Below are 27,083 nucleotides of genomic sequence, written 5' to 3'. Positions count from 1 at the left end.
TACCAACCGTGCTGAAGGGCACTGTAGCTTGTTCATTGTCCTCCAACGAATGAGCTTCAGCAGATCAGCAGTGCCAGTCTGTGCCCATACTTTGGATAGTTGGCACTGGAGGGAAATGCCAGTGTCATTCCTGTCAAAAAAAAATATCTAGTAAGTCTGAGAGAAATATGAAAGAGAGTGCTCTTTGGACTGAGAACATCGTTGCTCCCCACATAAAGAGGCAGCATTAGGAAACATCTTACAAATACTGTCATCTTTGGAAAGAGGCTGAAATCTTTCAGCAGCAGTTAGGCCCCGAATTAACGACCTCACACCTCCAAGGGTTGATATTCATGTTTTGCTGTTTAAATGGTCTTTCTATTGTTTGAATTAGGAGAGGAAGAAAGGAATTAATAACAGCTGAGTATTGATTACAGGCTAAGGGCCAAGGGCCAACCTTGTCTATTTGATGCAGGTTACCCTCTGGGAAAGGCTACTGTTACCCCCACTTTGCACATGAGAAAATGGAGGGCTGAGAGGTTATTTGCCTAAAGTTCTGCAGCTAGCAAGTAACTAATGGAATCGAAACGCTCCAGTTCTAAGCGTGCCGCCACTACACACAACCATGAAGCTAAATCAGAGCACAGATGGCCGGGACAGTCAGAATTATTGATGACCTGCCTTTTGGACATTCGTACAATAGCAGGATAACCTGTCTCCTCAAATGTTAAGAAACTGGGCCTGAGCTATTTTACTACAGTAAAATGAAATAACAAAAATAATTTCTTAAAACAAAACAGAAAACAACACAAAGCCACAGATTCTGTCTCTTTGCCCATACCTGTGATGGGTTCTGCTGTGCTAGGGTGCAGCCTCTCACTCTAAGACATTGTAACTAATGAGAAATTGTGTAAAGACATCCACAAATACCTTCGTGTGCTGCTCAGCACTTTACAGGTGTCAATCATGTTTATCTTGAGCAAGTCTTTGAAGCAGAAAAGTGTTAAGATTCACATAGGCATAGACAAGTCTTTAATTTTTGTCTTCTTCGTCGACTACTGTTACTCGACAATGACAAATATTCCCTAAAATAATCCCTAACTAAAATGTTTTAAAAAATAAAATAAGGAAAACAAGCTAAAGATTCTGATGTTTTCTTCTCTCCTTCATACACCATCCTCCTTGGACACACAGGAAAATGGACAAAGAAAATATGGTGGTCCTCCACCAGGCTGGGATGCTGCACCCCCAGAAAGGGGCTGTGAGATTTTTATTGGAAAACTTCCCCGGGACCTTTTTGAGGATGAACTCATACCATTGTGTGAAAAAGTGAGTCCAAAATTAATTTCTTCTTTCAGATGAAAAATATTATTCTCTTTAGTTAGCTTTAACTATTTTTCAACTTTTTAAAAAATGTCTCTGTAAAACGTAAGTATACAGTGTGCATGTGCGTGTGCGTGTGTGTGTGTGTGTATGTTTATGTTTTGGGGTGTAAGTGTGGATGAAAGCAACACAACACATGTGTGGTGGTCAGACGACGGCATCAGTGTCTGTCTTCACCTTACATTTTGTTTGAGTCAGGGTCTTTAACTGTTCACTACTGCATATACAAGTCTACCTAGCTCATGACCTTCCAGATTTTCCTGTCTTGGCTTCCCAGCTCGGTGTAGGAGCTCTGGGATGACAGATGTGTGCTGTTACATCTGGATTTGCATAGGTCCTCGTACTTACAGAGCAAGCACATCACCCATGGTGCCATCTGCCCAGTGCCCAGTTTGATGATTCTCTCCCACATCCCCTCACATCAGCTATGGACAGCATGAAAGTGACGAGATCTCCTGAGTAAATTGGGAACATGGGGACCATGGGAGAGGGATGAAGGGGAGGAGAGAGGAAAGGATGGAAGCAGAGAAAAATGTATAGGTCAATAAGACCAATTTAAAAAGAAAGAAAGGAAGGAAGGAAGGAAGGAAGGAAGAAAGAAAGAAAGAAAGAAAGAAAGAAAGAAAGAAAGAAAGAAAGAAAGAAAGAAAGAGAGAAAACCTCCCCATCAGCTGTCTCCTTATTACTTGTGCCTTTGCCCGGATCTTTGTCTTCTTGGATGAATAACTTGAATTGCTGACAGTTTGCAAATTCATATCTCTTCCCCCATTTCTCTCCTAGCAGCTGAATCACTGCAAACCCCAAGTATCTAACAATACAGGACAGTGGAGCAATCCATCAAACATAAGATACTGCTCCAACTTGACATCTTAATATGACTTTATTTCATGTAAGAAATCCATGTGCAGCATTTCATGTAAGAAATTATGTATGCTTGCCTGGCTTAAGTTTGTGTATTACACATATTGATTCAAGTAAAATTTTCTTCTGTAAGTAGAATTGATTATCTTACTTAATATACTGAACAGATTAAGAACATGGTTACTCAATGCTACATGATTACTAAGGCAAATATTTCCCTAGTTCCACATGGCATTTTAATACTAAACTCAGATTATAGAAAAATGCAATCTTAAAGTTAGTTTTTAATATGCTGCCGGGTGTATTTTTCCAGCAAGCACACTGAGCATTAGAATTTGGTTCTTCCCCTAAATGGCAAAAATTAATTGCCACCATGTGCAGCCTCTGGTAGGGAGCCACTGATTTTATACACTGAATCTCAGATAAAATATGAAAAATCCTGTACATTTTTCTAATTCTTAACATGAAAATGGGAATGGGTGACATGTGAAACAGGAAAAATGTTCACTCTTCCACCAAGAAGAAATAGACGCTCCCCAGCGAGTTCTTGGAGTTGAGTGGACTGAGGCTAAGCAAAGCGCCGTCAAGAGCTGAAGTACATGCAGGCTCACTGGCATCTCTTCCCACGTAGCTAGTGCTTGTATTTGGACCACCCTTCTTATCAAAACTGCTTATCAAAACTGGGTGATAAACTGCATAGTCTGGGTTAGTTCAAAACAGTTGGAGCACAGGAGAAGGACAATAAGGGCACGCAGAGGAGTGATAGACAGATAGATGGAAAGCAAGGACTCCTTTGCTATGAGGTTCTGATCCTCTGTCAGTTGTATTGAAGATTGCATTCATTTCAAGCTAGAAACTGCTAAAAGAAGAAACCTCCCTAAGAGATACACTATATTTATTCTGACATCATGGCAGTGGGAAAAGACAGCCAGGAAGTTAGTTTAGCAAGGTCCCAAAAGAGTATCCTTGTTTCCTGTTTTACATGTCAGTGACAGACTACAGCCAAGAAAAGGTCAATCCACAGAGACATTAGAAGAAAACCCAGAAGGCTTGGGTGAATCTAACAAGAAACTGTACTTCTGATGACAAATGCACTTTTGGCTCCGCAAGACGTTACATAAATCTCCAGATAGTTGTATGACAAAAGGTCATTTGCTCAGCCAAAAGCACATTTCGTTAGCTGAGGCTGAAATGCCATTTGTCCTTATTTTCATTATTTAACTTGGCTTTTCCCATGAGTTAGATAATTAATCTAAAGCCACTATAAAAGTATGCAAACCATTCCCATGGTTACAAATGCCAAACACAGCAGGAGGCAGTTCTGCAAGCATCTTGTGTGTGCATGTGTGTGCACGTGTGTGTGTGTGTGCATGTGAGTACATTTGGGAGTATAAATATGTAAATAGAAATGTTCTGTTTCTATTCATTACAGATTGGTAAAATTTATGAAATGAGAATGATGATGGATTTTAATGGCAACAACAGAGGCTATGCATTTGTGACATTCTCAAATAAGCAGGAAGCCAAGAACGCAATCAAGCAACTTAATAATTATGAAATTAGGTAAGTTCCTCATCTTCTAAACTCAAACTGGATCCAGAAATTCACCTGTGTCGAGTTTACGTGATGGAGCATGTGTACAAGCCAGCCAAACTGAAATAAAATGCTAGATCATTTTCTGATGTAAACGATCTGTCTAAACATTTATTTAATCTCATTATTGCATGAGGTGCTAAAGTTCACATAGATAAAATTTATTAATTAACTAATTTCATTAATATGTACTGAATACTGCTTAAAAGAATTGAAATACATCAAGGTATTCTCTGTTCCCATAGGACACAAATACAAAAGATGAAATAAAGAACTTGAAACAGAAAACCAAGGAGGAATAGGTTGTGTGAAGAGAGTGTTACTTGAATTTGGTTGTTTTAAGAACATGCTGTCTGGAAAAGTAAACTATGGTCTGATATTCGGATGAAAAATTCAGTCAAGACAGTCAGACCCCAAACAAGGTTATTAAGAGGAGAAAGGCAATGAATTGCAAGTACAAAAATTCCTAAAATTAAAACAAATTTGACATTTGATATGTATGAAAGACAGGAAGGAAATCAAGAAGGGGAAAAGAAAGAAAATGGTTAAAGGCAGTACAGGTGGAGAACATCAGCCCTACTGAAGAATCTGGATTTACTGATATAAAGATCTAGCATTAGGAAAGAATTTTAATTAGCCTTCTGCGTGTTAAAGCATTGCCATGGGTGCAGGGTAAGCAGCGAACTGAAAGAGGGAAACCATGTAGAAGGCTGAGGTGCATTCTAGACCTAGACAAGCAATGATGGAGACTAGATGAGGAAATCACAAGCAAAAGTGACAGAAAGGGTTAAGAACTGGACGTACTGGGGAAGCTGCAAGAGGGGAAGGGGACGACCAGGAGTGGCTTTGGGGGTTTCTGTTTTCTTTTCTTTTCTTTTCTTTTCTTTTCTTTTTTTTCAGTTTAATTTTTTTTATTTTTATTTTTTTAAAAAAGAAAACTATCTTTTTTCATTATACATACCAATCCAAGTTCCCACTCCCTCCTCTCCTTCCATTCCCTCCACACACCCTTCTACCCCACCCCCATCCCAGTCCTCAGAGAGGGTAAGGCACATTGCTTCGGGGAAGGTCCAAGACCCTTCCTACTATATATAGGCTGTTCTGGATTTTTGGGAACCTATTCTCTTTGGATGACACCTTGTTCGGCCTATATATAGAATTCTGTTAAGAATTCTCTGTTTAGTTTTGTACCCCATTTTTCATTTGGGTTATTTAGAATTTTGATGTCTAATTTCTTGAGTTCTTTATATGTTTTGGAGATCAGTCCTCGGTACAATGTGGGGTTGTAGGCTGCCCTTTTGTCTTACTGACTGTGTCTTTTGCTTTACAGAAGCTTCTCGGTTCAGAAGGTTCCATTTATTTATTGTTGCTCTCAGTGTCTGTGCTACTGGGATTATATTTAGGAAGTGGTCTCCTGTGCCCATGCATTGAAGGCTACTTCCTACTTTCTCTTTTATTAGGTTTAGTATGGTTGGATTTATATTGAGGTCTTTAATCCATTTGGACTTGAGTTTTGTGATACGGATAAATATGGATCTATTTTTATTCTTCTACAAGTTGACATCCAGTTATGTCAGCACCATTTGTTGAAGTTACATTTTTTCCATCATATAATTTTAGCTTCTTTATCAAAAATCAGGTGTTTATAGGTGTATGGATTAATAATCTGGGTCTTCGATTCAATTTCATTGGTCAACCTCTCTGTTTCTATGCCAGTACCAAGCTGTTTTCATTACTATAACTCTTTAATAGTGCTCAAAGTCAGGGATGGTGATGCCTCCAGAAGTTCCTTTATTTTACAGGATTGTTTTGGCTGTCCTGGGTTTTTTGTTTTTCCATATGAAATTGATTATTGTTCTTTCAAGGTCTGTGAAGAATTGTGTTGGGATTTTGATTGGGATTGCATTGAATCTATAGATTGTTTTTGGTAGGGTTGCCATTTTTACTATGTTGCTCCTACCTACCAAGAGCAAGGGAGATCTTTCCATTTTCTGGTATCTTCTTCAATTTCTTTCTTTAAAGACTTAAAGTTTTTGTCAATTAAGTCTTTCACTTATTTGGTATTGTCCCAAGATATTTTACGTTATTTGTGGCTATTATGAAAGGTAATGTTTCTCTGATTTGCCTCCAAGCTTCTTTATCATTTGTTTATAGGAGTGCTACTGAGTTTTGGAGTTGATCTTGAATCCTGCCACATCACTGGAGGTATTTATCAGCTATAGGCGTTTTCTGGTAGAGATTCTAAGGTCACTTATAGACGCTATCATATCATCTGCAAATAATGAAAGTTTGACTTCTTCCTTTCCAATTTGAATTCCCTTGATCTGCTTTTGTTGTCCTATTGCTATAGCCAAAACCTTAAGAACTATTAAAGATATATGAAAAGAGTGGACAGCCTTGTCTTGTTCCTGACTTTAGTGAAAATAAATTTGAGTTTCTCTCCATTTTATTTGATGTTGTCTGTTGGCTTGCTTTATGTTGCTTTTATAACATCTAGGTATGTTCCTTGTATCCCTGATCTCTCCAAGACCTTTATCATGAGGGATATTGGATTTTGTCAAATGTTTTTTCATCATCTAATGAAATGATCATATCGTTTTTTTCTTTTCAGTTTATTTATATGAAGGATTACGTTGATAGATTTTTGTATGTTGAACAAGCCCTGCATCACTGGGATGAAGCCAACTTGATCATGGTGGATGATTTTTTTTAATGTTTTCTTGGATTCAGTTCACCAGTATTTTATTGAGTATTTTTGTAGTCATGTTCATGAGTGAGATTGGTCTGTAATTCTCTTTCTTGGTTGGGTCTTTGTGTGGTTTTGGTATCAGGATAACTATAACCTTATAGAAAAATTTTGACAATGTTTCTTCTGTTTCTATTAGGTGGAACACTTTGAGGAACACAGGTATTAGTTCTTCTTGGAAGTTCTGGTAGAATTCTGTACTAAAACCATCTGGCCCTGGGCTTTTTTTAGTTGGGAGGTTTTTGATGACAGCATCTATTTCCATGCAGTTTATAGGTTTGTTTAAATTACTCACTTTTGGCATATGGTATCTATCTAAAAAATGTTCATTTTCTTTACATTTTCCATTTGTAGAGTACAGGTTTTTGTAGTATGATCTAATGATTTTGTGAATTTCATCAGTGTCTGTTGTTATGTCCCCCTTTTCATTTCTGATTTTGTTAATGTGGATGTTCTCTCTCTGCCTTTTGATTACTTTGGATAAGGGTTTGTCTATCTTGTTGATTTTCTCAAAGAACTAGCTCTTTGTTTCATTGATTCTTTGTTTTATTTTCTTTGTTTCTATTTTGTTGATTTCAGCCCTCAATTAGATTATTTCCTGTCTTCTACTCCTCCTAGGTGAGTCTGCTTCTTTTTGTTCTAGAACTTTCAGGTATGCTGTTAAAGTCAGTAATGTGAGCTTTCTCCATTTTCTTTATGTGGGCACTTAGTGCTATGAACTTTTCACTTAGCACTGCTCTCGTAGTGTCCCATAGGTTTGGATATGTTGTGCCTTCATTTTCATTGAATTCTAGGAAGTCTTTAATTTCTTTCTTTATTTCTTCCTTGACCCAGGGGTTGTTCAGTAGTTCACTGTTCAATATTTCCATGAGTTTGTAGGCCTTCTGAGAGTAGTATTGTTGTTAAATTCTAACTTTAATCCATGGTGATCTGATAAGACACAGGGAGTTACTCCAATTTTTTGTATCTGTGGAGGTTTGCTTTGCTACCGAGTATGTGATCAATTTTCGAGAAGGTTCCATGAGGTGCTGAGAAGAAGGTATATTCTTTTGTGTTTGGGTGAAATATTCTATAAATGTATGTTAAGTCCATTTGATTCGTGACATGTTAGTTCTCTTATTTTTCTGTTAAATTTCTGTCTGGTTGGCCTGTCCATTGGAGAGAGCAGAGTATTAAAGTTTCCTACTACTAATGTGTGGGTTTTGTTGTACAATTTAAGCTTTAGTAATGTTTCTTTTTCATATATGGGTGCTCTTGTATTAGGGCATAGATATTCTGGGTTGAGACTACATCTTGATGGATCGTTCCTGTTATGAGTATAAAGTGTCCTTCTCCATCTCTTCTGATTGATTTTAGTTTGAAATCTATTTTGTTTAGATATTAGGATAGACACACCTGCTTGTTTCTTAGGTCCATTTGATTGGAATACCTTTTCCCAACTCTTTACTCTGAGATAGTGTCTGTGTTTGAGATTGAGGTGTGTTTCTTGTATACAGCAGAAGGCTGGATCCTGTTTTCGTATCCATTCTCTTAGCCTGTGTCTTTTTATAGGTGAATTGAGTCCATTGATATTAAGAGATATTAATGACCAGTGGTTGTTAATTCCTGTTATTTTTCAGTAGTGGTGTTTGTGTGTTTCCCTTCTTCGGCTTTTGCTTGTGGGGGGTTATCTGTTGCCTGTGTTTTTGTGGGTGCAGTTAGCTTCCTGGGGTTGGGGTTTTCTTTCTCGTACTTTCTGTAGGGCTGAATTTGTGGATACATATTGTTTAAATCTGGTTTTGTCCTTGAATGTCTTGTTTTCTCCATTGAGGGTGATTGAAAGCTTTGCTGGGTACAGTAGTCTGGACTTGCATCCATAGTCTCTTAGTGTCTACAGCACATCTGCCCAGGACCTTCTGTCTTTTATGGTTTTCATTGAGAGGTTGGATGTAATTCTGATAGGTCTACTTTTGTATGCTACTTGACCCTTTTCCTTTGCAGCTCTTAATATTCTTTCTTTATTCTGTATGTTTTGCATTTTGATTATTATATGGCAAGGGAACATTTTTATTTTTGATCCAATCTATATGGGTGTTCTGTAAGCTTCCTGTACCTTCATAGGGATAGCCTTATTTAGGTTGGGAAAGTTTTCTTTTATGATGTTGTTGAATATATTTTCTGTGCCTTTGAGCTGCAGTTTTTCTTCTTCTTCTATCCCTATTGTTTTTAGGTTTGGTCTTTTCTTGGTCTTCCAGATTTCCTGGATGTTTTGTGTTAAGGATTTGTTGGCTTTAATGTTTTCTTTGACCAATGAGTCTATTTCCTCTCTAGTACCTTCAACACCTGAGGTTCTGTCTTCTAACTCTTGTACTATTTTGGTTATACTTGTCTCTGTAGTTCCTGTTCGTTTACCCAGATTTTCCACATCCAGAATTCCCTTAGTTTGTGTTTTCTTTATTGCCTCTATTTCAGTCTTCAAGTCTTGAACTGTTTGCTTTACCTGTTTGATTATTTTTTCTTGGTTTTCTTGGATTTCTTTGAGGGATTTATTAATTTCTTCCATTTTTGTTTGTCTTTTTATCAATTTCTTTAAGGGAGTTTTTCATTTCCTCTTTAAAGGTCTCCATCATTTTCACAAAGTTATGTTTAAAGTTTTTTTCTTCTGCTTATTCTGGGTTGGGATGATCAAGTCTTCCTGCTGTATGACCACTGGATTCTGGTGTGACCATGTTGCTTTTTAGACTGTTAGATGAATTCTTGCATTCGCGCCTACCCATCTCTTCCTTCAAATGAGGCTGTCAGTATCTTTGCGCCTTGTTCCAATTCTTGCAGTGGCTGTCAGCGTGTTTGGGAATTTATCTTGGTCTTCTCTGTACTGTCAATGTCTGTGTCTCAGGAAGCCTCTGAGATCTCTCTAAGCCCGCTTTCTTAGTCCTCTCTCCTGGTTTGCTCCCTCGGTCCTCTCTCTTGGTCTGCTCAGTGTTGTAGCAAGCTCTTGATCCCCTCAGTATTGGAGCAAGCTGTGTTTCAGAGTTCCACCAAGGTTACAGGAGGATAGGTGAATTTGGGGACCAGGTGGGGCTAGTAGCTTGGAAGGTCAGGTGGATGAGATTGGGTTTTGGGGGAGCCTACCTGCAGGAAGGACTCCTGTTGGCTGGGAAGAAAAGCCAAGGGAGTTGGGGGAGGGGCCCCTAGATGTGGCATTTAAAGTGTGAATACAGAGAATCAGGGAATACAACACAGGATTTGGATCCAAGTATCTGTAACAATGGGTGTGGAGCTGGGACAGAAAGAGTAGGAAAAATCAGGAAGCATATGAAATGTTTGTTTGAGGTATTTGACCTTACAGATGCACATTAGACACTCCAGGCAAGATGTAGGGTGACTGTGAGAGAGGAGGCAGGACATGGTTCATACTTACAGTATTTCTATGTCATTTAAAACCATGGGGTCACAGGAGGGCTCCAGAACATTACTGATGCTGTAGAACCAATATGTTTTATAAAACTGTCTGAGTGCTAAACTTTGCTTGAGACAGAACCTGCCATAAATCCTTTCTTAAGGAAGGCCCAGGCCACCTGGGAGGATCAGTGGAACAGCAAACCTCTGGGTCAACCAAGCTTTACTCAAGGTCCAGCAAGCAGTTTAGCTTCTTTGTGAGTCAATTTCATTTATTTAAGATTTACTTTATTTTAATTACATGTGTGCACACTCCTGGGTGCACAGGCACACGCATACACACATGCACATCTGCAAAGTCTAGAAGAGGCATCTGATCTACTCTAGCTGAACTTACAAGTGGCTGTGAGCCATCCTACATGGACTCTGAGAACCAGACTGGGTCCTTTGTAAGAGTACATACGCCAACCATTGACTCATCTCTCCAGCCACAACTTTCACCTAAAAAGTGGAGACTATATCCGTTTCCTGGGTTTAATTGTAGAGATAATTCAAAGAGGTCTGAAAATTTCAGAACATCATCTCCCATAGATGATAAAAGCTATCACAGCTCAAGCCCAAGATCCAGTTTTCCACATTTACCCCTCTCCTGTGGTGCAGATGAGACTTAAAAATTGATGGAAGCTTAAATCTGATAAATGCTGAAAGAGTGCCTTTCTCTCTAATATTTCCCTACTTATATGGAAGGACATCAAACTACAAGCATCCTCATGATCCTGTGCAGCAATTAACAACTAGCCTTGGCTGTCCTGGAACTCACTCTGTAGCTCAGGCTGGCATCAAACTCACAGGAATCTGCCTGCCTCTTCCTCCCAAGTGCTGGGATTAAAGGCGTGAGCCACCACCTTCCAACTTCAGCTAAGTAAAAACAGCTGGGTGTAGCAACCTTTACTGCTTAGCTAGTCAGTCCTAAGGTTGGGTTCTAGAACAATCTGAGAGGAAGTACAAATAGGTCTTCCCTCCCACACATACCTCTATGAACCCAAAAGAAATCTGTGCGGTGTGTAAAAGACTCTATTCACAACAAGAAAATATACGGACATTTTTTTTCCTTCGACTTCTCAGAACATCACTTTTATCCTTACACTTGGTCACATCACACAGAAATGCTCTAAATATTATACAAAAATAAAATACACTGGCAAATGTGGAAAAGGCTACGCAAAACTATACTTTAGCCTGGCTTTTTAATATGAGTTATAAGATTCATGTTGTTAAAATGAAATCACAAATAAAAACATTCAAGGGGCTGGAGAGATAGCTCAGTGGTTAAAGAGCACCTGTCGCTCCTGCAGAGGACCTGGGTTGAGTCCCCAGCATTCACATGCTGTCTGTGACTCCAATACCAGGGAATCTGACCTTATTTTATGGTTTCATAGACACCAGGCACAAACATGGCACACACACATACATGCAGGTACTCATACATACACATAAAATTAAATAAAAAAATAAAAACAAGTATAAATCTATGCCATTTAAAAAAAAACAGTCCAGCTAGATTAAGGTGGTCACTCAAACAAACTCATATTCTAGTTATATTGTTTTGGCGATGGACAGAGTCCCATCCGTCGGTCTTCTGTGACATGAACACGCTATCAGTAAAGGCTATCTAAGAGTGCCTGTTGAGTTGAAATGTCCATGGGATTGACTGATAGCTTGCTGTATCTACTCATGATTATCCATGCAGTCTGCCAATACTATTGAAAATAGAAATGTATGAAAACTAAAATCCATCACGCTACCAGGATGACGGTTCATTACCTATCTCCTCTTTAATCTCACTCTCCTTTCTATAAAACTCACAGATGTCATAAAAATAAACTAAGATAAGGTACTTCCTGTACCTCAGAGGACCAGGTGCTCTGTAAGCTAACTGTTAATTGTGATGTGGTAAGTAGGGAGAAAAGAAAGGGTGAAAAATAAATGTGATAAAAAAAAACTTGGAAAGAGAAAGTGGCCAAGATCACAGGCAATTGGAAGCCAGAAGCAAGGTAAAGGAACAGAGAACATTTACAAATTAGGAGGTGAGATAAATTCAACATGACCTAGTCAAGAAGAGACCCAGAGTTTTCTTGACAACTTCCACTCCGCCTTGGTCAGTCTGCCAGATAGAAACCCTTTCTTCCAGAAAGGAACAAGAGACTATACTTTGTTGTGAGCCATCATTTCTCAGGGGGTGGATGAGGCTATTGCCCAGAAAAGACCCACGGCTAGCACATCATCTTCCTCCTCATCAAATATTCACTGAGCATCCTCTGAATGCCTGGCTTCTGGAGACAATAAAGTCACGTCTTTAAATTGTGAGAAATTGTATATTGTCTCCAGGCAATTCTGGGAAAGGATGTTGGCCAGTCGTACAATTTAGAAATTCTAGACTCTTCCTGCTAGCAACTGATACCAGAATAGCCTAGTAACCATCAAAAATATGATCTCCAAATAAGTGAGCGAGGTATTTATGCTTTATTCGGTAAAATTTAAAATACACATGACTACGGCTAGGGATGTAACTCATTTGCTGGAACCTAGCATGCACAAAGCCTGAATTTTAATCCAGGAACCACGTAAACCAGTATGGTGGTATACAATTGCAATCCCAAAAGAGAGGCAGAATTGGGAATTCATGGTCGTAGATGGTTATATAGTGAGTTTGGGGCTAGTAGCCTGAGCTCCTGTCTAAATAAAATAGAATGAAATGAGAAAACAAAACAAATAAAACCAAAAAACAGGAAGATCACTTTATGAACCCCTTACCCAAGAAACTGCATCCTCTGGGAAATGCCACCGGAATGAGATGGGTCTGTCGATTCTGACTCCTGCCCTTGGCTCTTCAGAAAAGGGTAAGCAATAATCAGACAGTGACCCCTGACAATCAAGAGCCCCCAATTCCAAGCAAAGCAGACTGATCTTCCACTTGCTTAGAGAAAACCTTTTCCTCATGACAAACAAGGAGTATTTGTTAAGGATACCTCACTGTCTTCAGTAATTCAAGTTATTAATAAAGCTTACAGCCTAATATTTAACACATAGAAAACATCAGAAAGCAAATAGTATAAAAATTAAAACTATTCACCCACAACCGTGGTGCCTAAGATACTATGCTGACATTTGACTGTCTTCCCAGACTTTCTATGTTCTTTCAAAAACAGAATGGCACCATGTATTTATTCTTATATTCTTATTTTTAAAAAACTGAGCAGTTTTTTAATTGCCAAACATGCTTCCGTGTTACTATTGTTGGACTGCAAGCGTCCATCAGCGTGAAAGCCCGTCTTTGTTTTACTAGAGTTTCTCAGCCAGAGGCCACAATGCCCACCCTTAAAAGACACTTAGAAAGGAAGAAGACATTTTTGGATGACTTGACAATTGTTCATTGACATCGAGTGATCCAAAGCCAGGGATCAGGGCCTGAAGAGATGGCACCGCAGTTAGGAGCACTTGCTGTTCTTGCTAAGGGTCTGATTTGGTTCACAGCACCCACATGGTGATTGACAACTCTCTGAAATGCCAGTCCCAGGAGACCCAAATCCCTGTTCTGTGCACATGCATGTGATACACACACATACATGTGGGCAAAATACTCCCACACATAAAACTAGGAAAGTGTTTTAAAAGAGCCAGGGATAGTATACTGTGGTACTCTACGAGACACTGTCTTAAAACAGGCCTGTGTTGGGAGAGACTGCTCATTTACAGTTTGGATTTCTTAATTGATGGCAGCCATCTTAGTACCTCTGGCTTGGGCCTCACCTTAATTTGTTAGTGTCTATTTCAGGGGAGGTCTGTTTAGGCAACAGTTATGTGCCCTTAAAACTTGCCAGATAGCCATGCCGGCGAAGACACCTTTCATCTTACTAATAGGCAATGCCACAAAGTAGAATAAAGAGAGGCCCCAGGGCCAGAATTAATAAGACCTTATCACCTAATTTCTAGGAATCTCAAGTTCATTTTTTTGTAAAACAGAAATCCCATCCGTTTTGCTCACCTTGCAGGCTCTTTTGTGTTGGAAAACTGAGTCGACATACGAAAATCATCTGTTACAGACACGCGACTATTTCTATTTTATTTTCATTTACTTTGTGTGTGTGTGTGTGTGTGTGCACTCTGAGTGGGGAGGTCAAAGGGCAGCTTGTGGGAATCCATTCTAGCCTCCTCACATGTGAGTCCAGAGATAGAACTCTGACCAATGTGCTTGTTTGTTTGTTTGTTCTTGGATTTTTGGGTTTTTTGAGACAGAGTTTTTCTGTAGTTTTGGGGCCTGTCCTGGAACTAGTTCTTGTAGACCAGGCTGGCCTTGAACTCACAGAGATCCACCTGCCTCTGCCTCCAGAGTGCTGGGATTAAAGTTGTGCCCCACCACCACCCAGCTCCAATGGACTTTTTAACAGGAGGTCCCTTTACCTATTGAGCAAACTTGCTGGCTTTTTTCAGTTTTGTTTTGATTGGGGGAGGGTTAATGCCAATCATATCAGAACTGTCTCGGCCTGAGGACACTATACATGAATCAGGAGGCATGGCAAAACCCAGTGGCACAGCGTAAGTAGGTGAATTGAGGAACGGAGCCCAGTGTAGAAGCCTTGGTCCTGGAATGCTGGGAAGTGATGAGAATAGAGTGCACGTGTTGAACCCACATCCAGCATAAAGAAACCAGGCGATAATCAACGTTTCTCTGTTTTTCTTCCTTAAATGTTTGGAGGTCAGTGGTCAAATCTATGATGCACTGCAAGGCCCTGGTTTCAAGCCCTGGTACCACCAGAGGAATAAGGGCAGATGTGTCTGTCTGTGAAACATCCTCGGACCTCTAAAGAAAGCACACTGTCTTTAAAAGCGGTACACATCTGCAACCTCTGTCACCGCCTTCTGTTTCACGCGGATTGTCACCTACAAAAACTGTTTCCCCCCCTTAGGAATGGGCGTCTCCTCGGAGTCTGTGCTAGCGTGGACAATTGCCGATTATTTGTGGGAGGAATCCCCAAAACCAAAAGGAGGGAGGAAATCTTATCAGAGATGAAAAAGGTCACAGACGGAGTTGTTGATGTCATCGTCTACCCAAGCGCGGCAGACAAAACCAAAAACCGGGGATTCGCCTTCGTGGAATATGAGAGTCACCGCGCAGCCGCCATGGCTAGGAGAAGGCTGCTGCCAGGTGAGAGTTGGTCCAGCTCAGACCAACAGCCTCGGCAGGCCATATTTGAGCTTCCTTGCTCGACTGCCTCTAAACTCTTCGTCTTGCTCCTTTTTCTCCTAGTTGACTCAGTTCCCTGAAGTTTACACAGATGTGCTTTGGAAAGTTACACGTCTGTGCATCAGGAGAGCTTTGATCCATCCTACAGGGTGTCCTCCATGACGAATCTTCCTAAGATTAGACAAATCCATCGCAGATACAGCTGTATATAGATTAAGTTCACAGGCTAGATAGAATTGGATTGTGGTCAACCAACCACAGTGTAGACACACACCAACCTGTAGTGCACACCATCCCAAAGGTAACTGACAGACAGGCTATCAATATGTTTCCCAATTTCTAAATCATTGCCATCTAATTGGAGAGAAGAAACGCAAACATTCTTTTTAGACACCCTGCTAGGTGCTCCAGCCACACATGTGGGCACCCAGCAACAATTCTTTAGTTTAATTACCCAACAACACTGCCTGGGTCAGACCAACGCAGGCAAATATTCAAAGGGCCTCGGTTTGCTGTAAAATGTTCACTAAAACATCCGCAGTCAGCTGCTAACATGAATTCTTATTAGTGGAAGAAACAATTCAGAGCAGGGGTTCTCAACCTTCCTGATGCTCCAATCCTTTAACATAGTTATTCGCGTTGTGGTGACCCCCTTACTATAAAATTATTTCATTGCTACTACATCATTATAATTTTGCCACTGTTATGAATTGTAATGCAGATGTCTTACAACCAACCTGGTCACGACCCCAGGTTCGAGCCACTGATCTAGAGTGGCATTATTGTCCACTCTTAGGAAAACTATGAGAGCCACCAGATTTGGGGACAACAAAACTCTGGATTCATTTTGTCCTTGTACAGTTTTTCTTGATTGTGCTTTTTTTTTAAAGTGCTGTTGATTCAACAGAGTGAGCTTTCTCGGCCAACGTTCTACCACTCGGCTATGTCCCAACCCTGTGTATGTGCTCTGTAAATCAGCAAGCAAGACATGAGATATTGTGACATTTTCAGAGTGTCTTATTAAATTCCCCTTCTGCCTCATCTTTTTCTCTACATCCTCTGGTCCCCTACATAAGCTTCCCCTAGATGTTTGCCCTCTCGTATGCCACATGTGTCCTTCTGCCCTACCCAGTCTCATCAGAACTCTTAATAAAAAAAAATTGTTCTCTTTTTTAGGTTTTCAAACTTTATCCACATTTATACGCATTTACAGACACATGCATACACATTCCAAGCTAGGATATGTATGAGAGAGAAAACACAGTTTGTGTCTTTCTGAGTTTGGGTCCCCCAGTTTAACAGATTGTTTTCCAGATTGGGTCTTTGTTGCTGTGATAAAATCGTGTCCAAACCCAGCTAGGGAGGAGAGGGTTCATTTGGCTTAGAGGTTCCACACAGTCCATCAAAGGCAGGACCCTGGAGGCAGAAATGGAAACGGAGATCTCAGAGGAACTTTGCTTACTAGCCTGCTTGCTAACTCATGTCCAGTTGCCTTTTTTATATAACCTAGGACCACACGCCGAGGGGTGGCACCTCTACCCACAGGGGGCTAGGCTAATGTGATAGAGACAGTTTCTTAATTGAGATACCCTCTTCCCTCTTCCCAGATGTCTCTAAGTCTCTGTCAAGTGACCTCTTAACGCTCCTTGGGGTCAGACACTGTCTGAGCCCTGAATCCACTCTTAGCTCTTCTCCCCTTTTATTATCTCCCCTTAAAAACTACCCCCACCTTGTAAAAGCTGTCCAGAGAGTCCAGTGTGCCCGCCGCTTCCTCACTTCTTCTCCATTTCAAACCACATCCTATGTCTCTTTACATTCAGTCATTATGGTAAGCCGCTCATCACACAGAAGTCTCTTCTGTCCAGCTCTCGCATTATTTGAATGTCTTAAAATCAATAAGAATCTTTTTTAGTGGTCGTCGCCACTTAAGACCTTGACGGTCAGTTCAATTTAAAAGACCATCAGTGTGAGCTGAGATGATGTCGTGATTTCTAAATAATTAATCGTTCTTCTGCCCATTGTCAACAGGAAGAATTCAGCTGTGGGGACATCCTATTGCAGTAGACTGGGCAGAGCCAGAAGTCGAAGTTGATGAAGACACGATGTCTTCAGTGAAAATCCTCTATGTAAGGAACCTTATGCTGTCTACCTCAGAAGAGACGATTGAGAAAGAATTCAACAGTATTAAGCCAGGTAGGACACACGTACAACTACTTTTTCAAAATGTACTTTTAAAGCACTTGGGCCAGAGGTCATTAGCCAGATGTTAAAAAGAACAACTTGTATTTAGCCCCTTCTCCTAGTTGGTTGCATATTGCTCAATTATTTCTCCATTTTTGGATCAGAAAGAGACATATGGTCCTACAGACATATGGTCCTACATAATTTAGGAATATTATGATTTATATTTACCTGTGTGTTATTTGATGAATACACATTACCTCTGCTAACCTACACTCTGTGAGTTCTTCTTCCTCTAATTAGCTCCTCTGTCCCCAGACACTCAGACTAAGAACTAAGTAAATATTTACTATGTTAGTGACGCCTGCCTCTTACTGGAGGTCTCACCAATACAAGGTTTCCCAACCTCTTTGTGATTGACATTTCTGAGCAACTCCTCCTTGGTGATAAGAATCAGTCTGGTAGATTTCAAGGTCCACTCCATCACGTGCCAGCATTAGAAACCTACCCCGGGTAACAACCCAACACATCTCTAGCCAGTTCCATCAGGATGTCCAGGAACATTCTCAGCCACCTCAGCCTGTGTTTATTATAGAAACATCTTCCCACAACTGAGAATGTCTTGGGCTTCTGGCAAGTTCTATAGGGTGCTGACAAGCGTGGGCTGTGGTGCTGTTATGTTAAGTCTCTGACAGTCTTCACATTCTCAGGGTGTCTGTTTCTAACTGTAAGTGGACACAATGTTACATGTATGTAATGGGATGATAACTTATGATTTGCTCTGCAGATAATTGGCAGGGATACCATTTTTTTCCCTTTCAATGATTTCTCAAACATTTATCTTCCTTCAGCCTCAAGAACCCTGCCTTCCCTGGCATTTAGGATCATGGTGTGGCTATATACCAACAGCTGTGAATCCGTGCCTAATACAGAAACTGCAAAAAAAAAAATTCCTCTAGAATTAGAGTGGGCGTGTTCACATCACATGCCATTTATTCTTCTTAACGACCCTATCGTGGAGGTTCCTTCGTAACGTCTGTTATTTTCTACACACAAACACCAGAGCCCAGAGTAGTTAAACAGTCACACAGCTAGCAGCTGGCAGGCCCCAGCTTTAACAGCTTTAAGAGCCCACATTCCATGCACTCACTCATTCACGCAGCTGCGGACTGCGTTGGTAGCTCTAACATGCCGTGCACTGCGGAGGACATAAGAGATACGAGCTGTGCGGGGAAGGAATTTACAGAAAGTGATAGCTCAGTCATCCCACTCTTGGAATGCAGGGGAAAGTCGTGTTTAAGAGAAGTCCCATCTAGATGGGTACTGAAAGCCAATGGAGTTGTGTAGGTCTAGGAACGTGTGTGTGTGTGTGTGTGTGTGTGTGTGTGTGTGTGTGTGTGTTTCACCCATCCTAGGTTATGTTTTGTTTTCCCGGAGTGAATAATACCTATTTTCCCATCTAATTAAAATATGGCTTTTGTTTTGAAAGGAGGTAGAATGAGGAACTACCAAAAGACTGCTTCTTTTATAGTGAGCAGTTATTGGTCCAGTCTGTACATTTATGACAGTTATGCCTAGACACTGGTGCTCTGGAAGCTGTAAGGAAGTGATGAATGCCAACTTCTTCCTTCTCTTTCTCCTCCTCCTCCATCTCCTCCCATGTCTCTAACCACTACCACCCCCAGCATTACTATATTAGCCTTTTTTGTCGTCAGCTTAAAGAATTCCCTCGATTCCAAGACACTTCTTGGGTCAGTGGCACAACCCTCAGGGTTCTAGAACAATGTGTATGATGTTAATATTATCCTGCTTCACCTTCTGGAAAGAATAGGAACAGTTAGCAGATATCTGCTTTAGGAAGAGAAGAAAAAGAAAGTCACGAATTTCTTCCCCAGCGCAAGGATCTAGTATATTGAGGATATAGTCGAAAATTTGTGGAAAGAGAAAAATGATATTAAATTTTTATTTTTAAGGTTTAGGTCTTTTGGAAGAACGTGAATATCCCCTGGAAATCTAACTCTGTTTATATATATATATATATATATATATATATATATATATATATATATATATTCGAACCCTGACTGCCCTGGGAAAATGCTACATTCATACTCTGGAAAACAAATGAAAATTGCCACAAAAACCCTGGGCCATCAATATTTTGTCCCTGTGTAGCCTGGGGTGTCTTCTGTAGTTCTGAATATCTGCGAAATCTGAGTCCTTAAGCTGTTCAGCAGTAACAGACTCACCTGGAGGGCTGCTAAAAACACAGCCTGCTTACCCCATCTGGCTAAGTCCACATGTCTGTCTTTAGTTAGTTCCCAAGAGAAGCTAATGCTACTGGGTTGGGGACCACACCTTGAGTCTGTTTTTCTAATTCCTGTGTTGGGATCCCAGATCTAGGTCTTTGCTGATAGACTACCATGAGAAAGGATGGCAAGCACTAAGGATGAGTTTGTTAAAGTGAGGCATGCGGCCATTGCTATTGCACAGATGCTGGTCTATGGCCGTGCAACCCTCAATGTGCTGGTTCTTCTTTGGTCTCTAAGTATGGTTAGGCCTGGTTAGTTCTTAGATGAGAGAAACCCACATCGTGTTATTCGAACCCCTGCCTTCTAATTTACTTTCTGTGTTCAGATGTTTGCAAATGAAGCCCTCCATAAGGAGAGGTGTCTGAATATTACCACTCCCAAACAGGCATAATTGTTAGGATATTAGCAAAAATTTCCGAGCACCCAAATTTGTTAGCAATATAAATACTACATGACTAACATGAGTTCTTGGAGCATTTGGAAATGGACTCAAAATACTTTGGCACTGTGTGTGTTTACTGAGAGACTAGCTCTAGTATCCTTGGCACTAGGCAAGAGGTAAGTGAAGGTGATATACTTTGCAGCTAAAGCTACCTTTTTCCCCCTTGGGAAACTATATAGCAGGGAGCATAGTGGGGTGAAGGGACAGAGGCCATCTTGGTTAACTTTTCACTTCTCATTTACCAAGACAAGCTGTGAAATGGACCCTTGTCATCGCTCCACGAAACACAAAGGGAATGAAGAGACTGACCCGAAAGTTCAGTTTAATCATATACCCTGTGCTTCATGGGTTCACGTGGCTTTAATTTTCTCCATCTCACCCAATAATTTTGCTCTGTATAATGATTATCATAAGAAGCCAAGTACTGACTAGGGAAGAGAGAAGCAAACAACTGCAAAGTTTGAAAATTTATCCTTAGATTACATGCCACCCATTGTTCCAGAGGAAGGTAACGCACAGTCATTGAACCATGGGGTAGAGTGCAGACTCTAATGCTTCAGCAGCCTTGAGTCTGAGAAAACTGATCTTAGAGAGGGAGAGAATTTTTCTCCTCTTCCTCTTCATCCTGGGAATAGGGTGACATCACACTGACTCTGAGAACTCTGGGTAATGAAGAAAATCTAGAGGCTTAGAAGACTTAAAACCCAGGCTAATGTAAATTGAAAAATAACCAGCATGCTCAAGCGGTAGTGAAACAAGTTTCCACTTACCCATCAACTAAAGAAAAAGGCTTGCTTCGAAAACCAAGTGATCAATTACCATTAAAAGATAGCGTCAACCATCTTGATATAACTACCTTTTTACCACACATTACTATCAATATGCTCAGCAGTCCTTCCACATAAAAACAGGCTATGCTGCTGTCTGGAAGCCTTTACACAATGACCTAAATGGAAATGGCTCATATTTATAAAACTGTGTCAATTAAAATGTTCTCATTCTTGGGGCTGGAGAGAAGATTCGGGGGTAAAGCTTGCACTGCTCCTGCAGAGGAGCCCAGTTCAGTTCTCAGCATAGAGCCTGGCTCACAACTGAGCTCCCTGGGATCTACCACCCTCTTCTGGCCTCCACAGGTACTGTACTCATGAGCACATACAAACACATGCACACATATGCATCCAATGAATGAATACTTGAAATATGTACAGCCTTCCCAACACCTCTCCATCCCTGCAGTAACCATTCTTAGCAGTCTTAGCTCCACCTTCCCAGGTATCTCGGGATGTAGGTGTTCTTGAATTTGTGTTTATTTCTATGTGGGCTGAGATACTTAGAATAGATTTTTATGTTTTATCCTGTTTTAAATTTTAGAAACAGATAATAGGGTTTGGATCCTTCCACGTGAGTACACGGACGTCGGCTCTGGTCTCTTTCAAAACTAAGTGGAGATTGTATAAATGAATCATATGTAATCCTTTCTGAGAAAACGGATCTTGTTTTATTTTGCTGTTTCTCCTGTGGTATAACTGGCATCTTTATAGTAAATCCTTATGTATGTACACAAACCCTTCTTTATAAAGAAACAAGTTAGAATTAGTTGATATCTTTTTCCAACCTTTCCACACTATAGACGGAAATTACCTTAGACGTCAGATGTTCCAGAAGCAACTTTTTTTTTAACTTAAAGGTGTTAATTAAGGGTATAGGACATTAATTCTAGACTTTAGCTGTGTGCTCTGTGAATTAATTATAAATTCTCCTTTGTCAAAATCATAGCCTCCTAATATTTACAGGAAAGTAAAGTAAAATTAATTAAACATACCATATTGATAAAGTCTCCACCAATTCCAAAGTTCTTTTATAGAAAATAAAGTAGGGTATTTTCAGGGGCAGCATGTGTATAAGATTTCAAATAGTAGTGAGTTAGTCTTCACCTCAGTTTTCTACAGTGTCCAGAATCAGACTCGATCATGATCACTTACCAGCAAAAGAACTTGAGAAAAGCCATTGAACATTGTTCTTTATGTCATCGTGGAAATAAAGATAATAGTACTGAACTATACGATATACATCACAGATAAATACTACATCAGGTTCTCAATGAAACTGCCCATCCGCATGCCCAGAGCTTCCCTCTCTTCCAAGCAGACTTGGATGGATGCTCTAGCACAGGACTTGAAATCAGGCCTTTCATATGGTCACACTAACCCAGACATGGAGGCGGGGTTTATACTCCTGGGGTGAAACTGAGCAGCGGGGATAGGCTGGGGAATCATCCTTTCTCTCACGTCCATGAATTATTACACAGCAACGTTTCTTCCACAACAGAGTCTGGGAGAAGACATCGGCAGCCAGTGGATATACCTGCCTCTCCTCTCCGTCCATGCAGTAACGCCTACATGCAGTAGTTCCCTGTTCAGAAACACATCACCTTGTTCTAGGTCCACTTGCATTTTCTTACACCTATACCTTGCTTTGAACCTCCCAGATTAGCAAGGTCTTTTGGGTACCAGCCTCTTAGACTTCTCAGGGTTCAGAGAGAATACTACGGCAATCAAGAGGTTTAGCAAGATCTGAGGGCAAAATGATCTCTCCACCATGTGCTTTTCCACATCAGTTTCATTATTGTTCTGTTTCTATTCTAATTCTCCTGTCCTATTTCTAATTCCCCCTAGCTTCTCCTAGCTTCTTCCTCTATTCTAAAGAACTCTTCTCCTTCAGGAGCCTTGAAGTGATAAAGAAACTTCTCTCATTGGTAAGAAACACATTTCTACAGTAAGAGATAAGAAGCTGAGCTGTTTACCATGGCAACACAAGAATCCAATGCCGTAGGAGCAAAACCATACCAGACTGGGGCACAGTGCCTAATAACAACTTTGAGACACAGATCCATGGTTAGTAGATTGGCAAATGAAGAATTGGCATGCTTTTCCTAGTAACTTTGATTGGCCATCTTCAGCTCAGACCATGTACGTAGCTGTAAGGTTTCAAACTTGTGATCCATTTACAAAAAGCCTTTAGTCTGGTTTGAATTTGCTAATTTGAACTGAGCCAATTGTGTGCAGTTAGTCTGAGCAAAAGAACAAGGCAGGTTGTTAAGTGTCCACAATTCTTGTAGGACAAATAGATCCAGTTATAAAGCATGCTTCAGTATATATTCTATATATCAAAACTATACAGCTAAGTGTATATTCTATATATCAAAACTATACAGCTAAGTGAAAAGTCATTCTTCTGACCACCCACAGATATATATGCCCAGCAGATGGAATATTTTCACGAGAAAACCACACAAGCAGTGAGAAAACACCCAAAGCTATTCTTAGGGAAGAAATGAAGTGGCACATGAAAGAAATTATAGATACAGGCAACCGGTTTTCAGAGTCAGCCATCCTGTAAGCCTTGCTAGACAGGATTATCTTCATCAGAGATATGGGTTGATGCCTGAATTATCAGTTGCCCTATGCTGTATACTTCCGCGAGCCTCCGACACCAGATAAAGCAATATTTTGAAGTAAATAAGTTGAATATATGTGTACAAGATGACCAATAACTGAGTTCATGTCAATTTAATAACACTTTACCTTTATAGAGCATTATTTATTATCTTTTATATTTCATAATATGCAAAAGATGCCATTCTTGCCCTTCAATGTCTTATAACCTAGGAATTAGAGAATATAATGTGTAACTCTTTCTAATAAATCAGATTTTAAGTATTTTTATGAGAAGCAAATATTAATGTTGATTATACAGAATTTTAAACCTTCACATGCAAAGGGGTCTCACAGGGTGCTTACACACTTGGAAGCTAACCATATAACTGTCTCAAGTTCGCTAATGGTGCTGCTGGCATTTTATCTACAGGAGCTGTGGAACGGGTGAAGAAGATCCGAGACTACGCTTTTGTGCATTTCAGTAACCGAGAAGATGCAGTTGAAGCAATGAAAGCTTTAAATGGCAAGGTAATGCAGAAGAAAATAAGATGCTTACAGATGTCAGCCAAGCTTGGTACGACCATGCGATACCAAAGAGTCATCTAAGGAGTCCACCATTCCCCAGCTTTCTCCATTGCTGGCAGCAGTCTTTTGGGGATGCACAGAAGAGAGCAAAAGATACAAAGGAAAAGGAGTTGGCTAAATGGCGAATTTCAATTCAATTTTTTTTTCTGACTTGGACCAGTCACTAGTTCTCAGTTTTCTTGGGAAGAAGGAATTAAAGTTTTTCTAGGTGCTTCCCCCATCCTTGTTAGTATTCTATTGCTGTGAGGATGCACCATGACCAATGCAACTCTTCAAAAAGAAAAGATTCAATTGGAGTCTTGTTTATAGTTTCAGAGGGGAGTTCATTATCATCATAACAGGGAATGTGCAGGGGGCAGGCAAGCATGGTCCTGGTGAAACAGTTGGGAGTTTTACATCCTGATCTGCAAACACCAGGCAGAGAGAGAGAGAGAGAGAGAGAGAGAGAGAGAGAGAGAGAGAGAGAGAGAGACTGGGCCTGATGTGGACTTTAAAAACCTCAAAGCCACTCCCAGTAACACACCTCCTACACCAAAGCCACACCTTCCAATTCTACCAAATAGTTATCACCTGAGACTTATCGTGAAAGCCTGTGAGCTTTTGGGGGGCATTCTCATTCAAACAACGTTCCAATTATCTCTAATTATTGCTCTTTATTGTCAGTAATTTATGATGGCTGGTCAAAAAATGTCAAGATAACTGTCATTCTTTCCTCAATATTTGATCTTCCCAATACGAGAGGCTTAGACTCCTTCTCCTTGCAAAGAGTGGGGTCTGGGAAAAAATCACCTTCTGCATTCCTTGTGTTCATTTATCTACAGAAACCTAAGTAGTACTTACAACAATCCAATAAGCACTGAGACCTGTCTATGGGCCACTGATCTGCTAGTCATGTCCAGGAAACAAACTAATCGAAGAAAAACTGTTCATCAAAGAGCTGAGAGTCTAGAGAACTAAGAAAGGGCCACAGACACCTCTGCAAAGTAGTCAGTTCAATGTTGTTAGAAAACATTTTAAAGTAGAAAGTTCAAATGAAGAAATGGGTCGTTGATAGTCAGAAAAACCACCATAATGAGGAGATGCTGTGTGAAAGAACCTGTGAAAATTGGATATACTTTGAATAGGCAAATTATAGCCAGACGAATCTGTCCTCATAGCAGAACTTGAATAGACCCAGAGAAAACCTGAGAAGAGAAAATTTGGTGAGAGCAAAATGCCTAAGAGACTACTGTGCCCCTTGAGGCTTCTCTCAGTCAAGGTTCTGGCAGATGATGAGCGGCTAGGAATCACCCCAGAAATGTGAGAAAAGGGGATTCAAAAACACAAGGTCAGATGCTAGAGCTGACAGAATTCTGGAAGTAAAGGCACAAGAGAGGGAACGAGAGAGTTAGTAAAACTACTGAACTGAGACAGAACTGTGGAGAGCAGGACCCTTTGAGAGGAGCATTGATCTAGAGTCATGCCTCCCTGAGGCTTTATCTGAAATGTCTTTGGTCAAGAATACAGTGGGTCCAAGATGACCTCTCATGGAGAGCACCAGGAAAACACAACCTAAATTCACTGTTGCCCGTTCCCTATCCTCATACCCAGAGTTCCTTGTTAGCCAAATCCAATGACAATGTAGAGGCCCAGGAGCTCTGAAGAGAACCTTATGTGGAGCAGAGTGCGGGCTGGACGTGGTGGTGATTGGATCTGGAGGACAAGGGCAAGGCTTCTTAGCACAGATTCCTTCAGACACAGGGAATCCTGGGGCATGTGCAGCCTCGGGGACCCAGCAACATCTTAAATCCCCTAAGGAGGGGCTGGAGAAATGGCTCAGAGGTTAAGAGTACTGACTGTTCTTCCAATGAAAAACTGTTCAAGTTATTGTTGTTTTGTTTGTTGGCTTGTTTGTTTGTTTGTTTAAGGAAAGGAGCTTTTATTTTGTCTCAACATTTAAGAGACAGTCCATTGTGGTGGGGATGGGATAGTCAAATTCTTTTCTGACTCACTGACGGAAGAGTGGTTTTCACTGTAACAGTCTCTATGTCAAGAATAACTCATACAGAAGCATGAGCCTAATTAAGAGACAGAAACGTGAAGAAATGCAAGTCAGTAAGAATACAGCAAATGGCAGACATGCTGTATGGTACTGAGTTGTCAGAATGGCTGCTCAGTTTGCCTTTTCCTTGCTCTCTACCACAGGCGCTGGATGGTTCCCCGATTGAGGTGACCTTGGCCAAGCCAGTGGACAAGGACAGTTACGTTAGGTACACCCGGGGCACAGGTGGCAGGAACACCATGCTGCAAGGTGAATACACCTACCCTCTGGGCCATGTTTACGACCCCACCACAACCTACCTTGGAGCTCCTGTCTTCTATACCCCCCAAGCCTATGCAGCCATTCCAAGTCTTCATTTCCCAGCTACCAAAGGACATTTCAGCAACAGGGCCCTCATCCGGGCCCCTTCTGTCAGAGGTAACACAATTTCGTGCTGGATTTACTGTGACTCTTACAGCTCAAATGATTGATAAACTATAGTGCTAATGGACTATAAATTACAGTTCTGTAGCCTTAGACAGATTGGATGGGTTCACTGGGAGAAAAAGACTAGAAAATTATTTGTTAAAAATCAAATATTTCAGTGTCTCTTATTTCATAGGAATCTAGTTTTTTCACATCACAACTGGTTATTGAAAAATACTTGTCAGAAATTGGTATGAAGGAGTCTAGTATACAAATTAGATCCTTGCATGGACCCATAGAATACGTACAGAATACAGCCTAGCGCCATACCCATCGTTTCCTGCTCTCTAGTAGACTACCATCTGGCACTAACATATACCTAATTAGACTGGTTCCAGAACTTCTAAGAGAAAGAAGCATGACCCAGTCAAAACCAACTCAAGCAGCAAAATCACTTGAAGGCACATACGTATTTGATGATGATTTGATGGACAC

The 27,083-nt window shown here is 40.6% G+C and overlaps 1 protein-coding gene across 4 annotated transcripts in view; it reads left to right on the top strand.

Moving 5' to 3' along the window:
• Window positions 1–27,083, top strand: part of A1cf (APOBEC1 complementation factor) — a 79,072-nt gene that overhangs the window by 38,299 nt on the left and 13,690 nt on the right. For all 4 annotated transcript variants that reach the window (XM_048438830.3, XM_048438829.3, XM_087908003.1 and 1 more), the window contains 6 exons: window positions 1,174–1,308; window positions 3,656–3,786; window positions 14,908–15,146; window positions 17,214–17,378; window positions 23,988–24,085; window positions 26,327–26,600. In XM_048438830.3, the coding sequence (XP_048294787.1) occupies window positions 1,174–1,308; window positions 3,656–3,786; window positions 14,908–15,146; window positions 17,214–17,378; window positions 23,988–24,085; window positions 26,327–26,600 (1,042 nt within the window). The remainder of the gene's footprint in view (window positions 1–1,173; window positions 1,309–3,655; window positions 3,787–14,907; window positions 15,147–17,213; window positions 17,379–23,987; window positions 24,086–26,326; window positions 26,601–27,083) is intronic.

The sequence above is a fragment of the Myodes glareolus genome, chromosome 7, assembly GCF_982192425.1.
Source record: "Myodes glareolus chromosome 7, mMyoGla1.1, whole genome shotgun sequence".
NCBI lineage: Eukaryota > Metazoa > Chordata > Mammalia > Rodentia > Cricetidae > Myodes > Myodes glareolus.
This window is presented reverse-complemented; position numbering and strand designations above follow the sequence as displayed.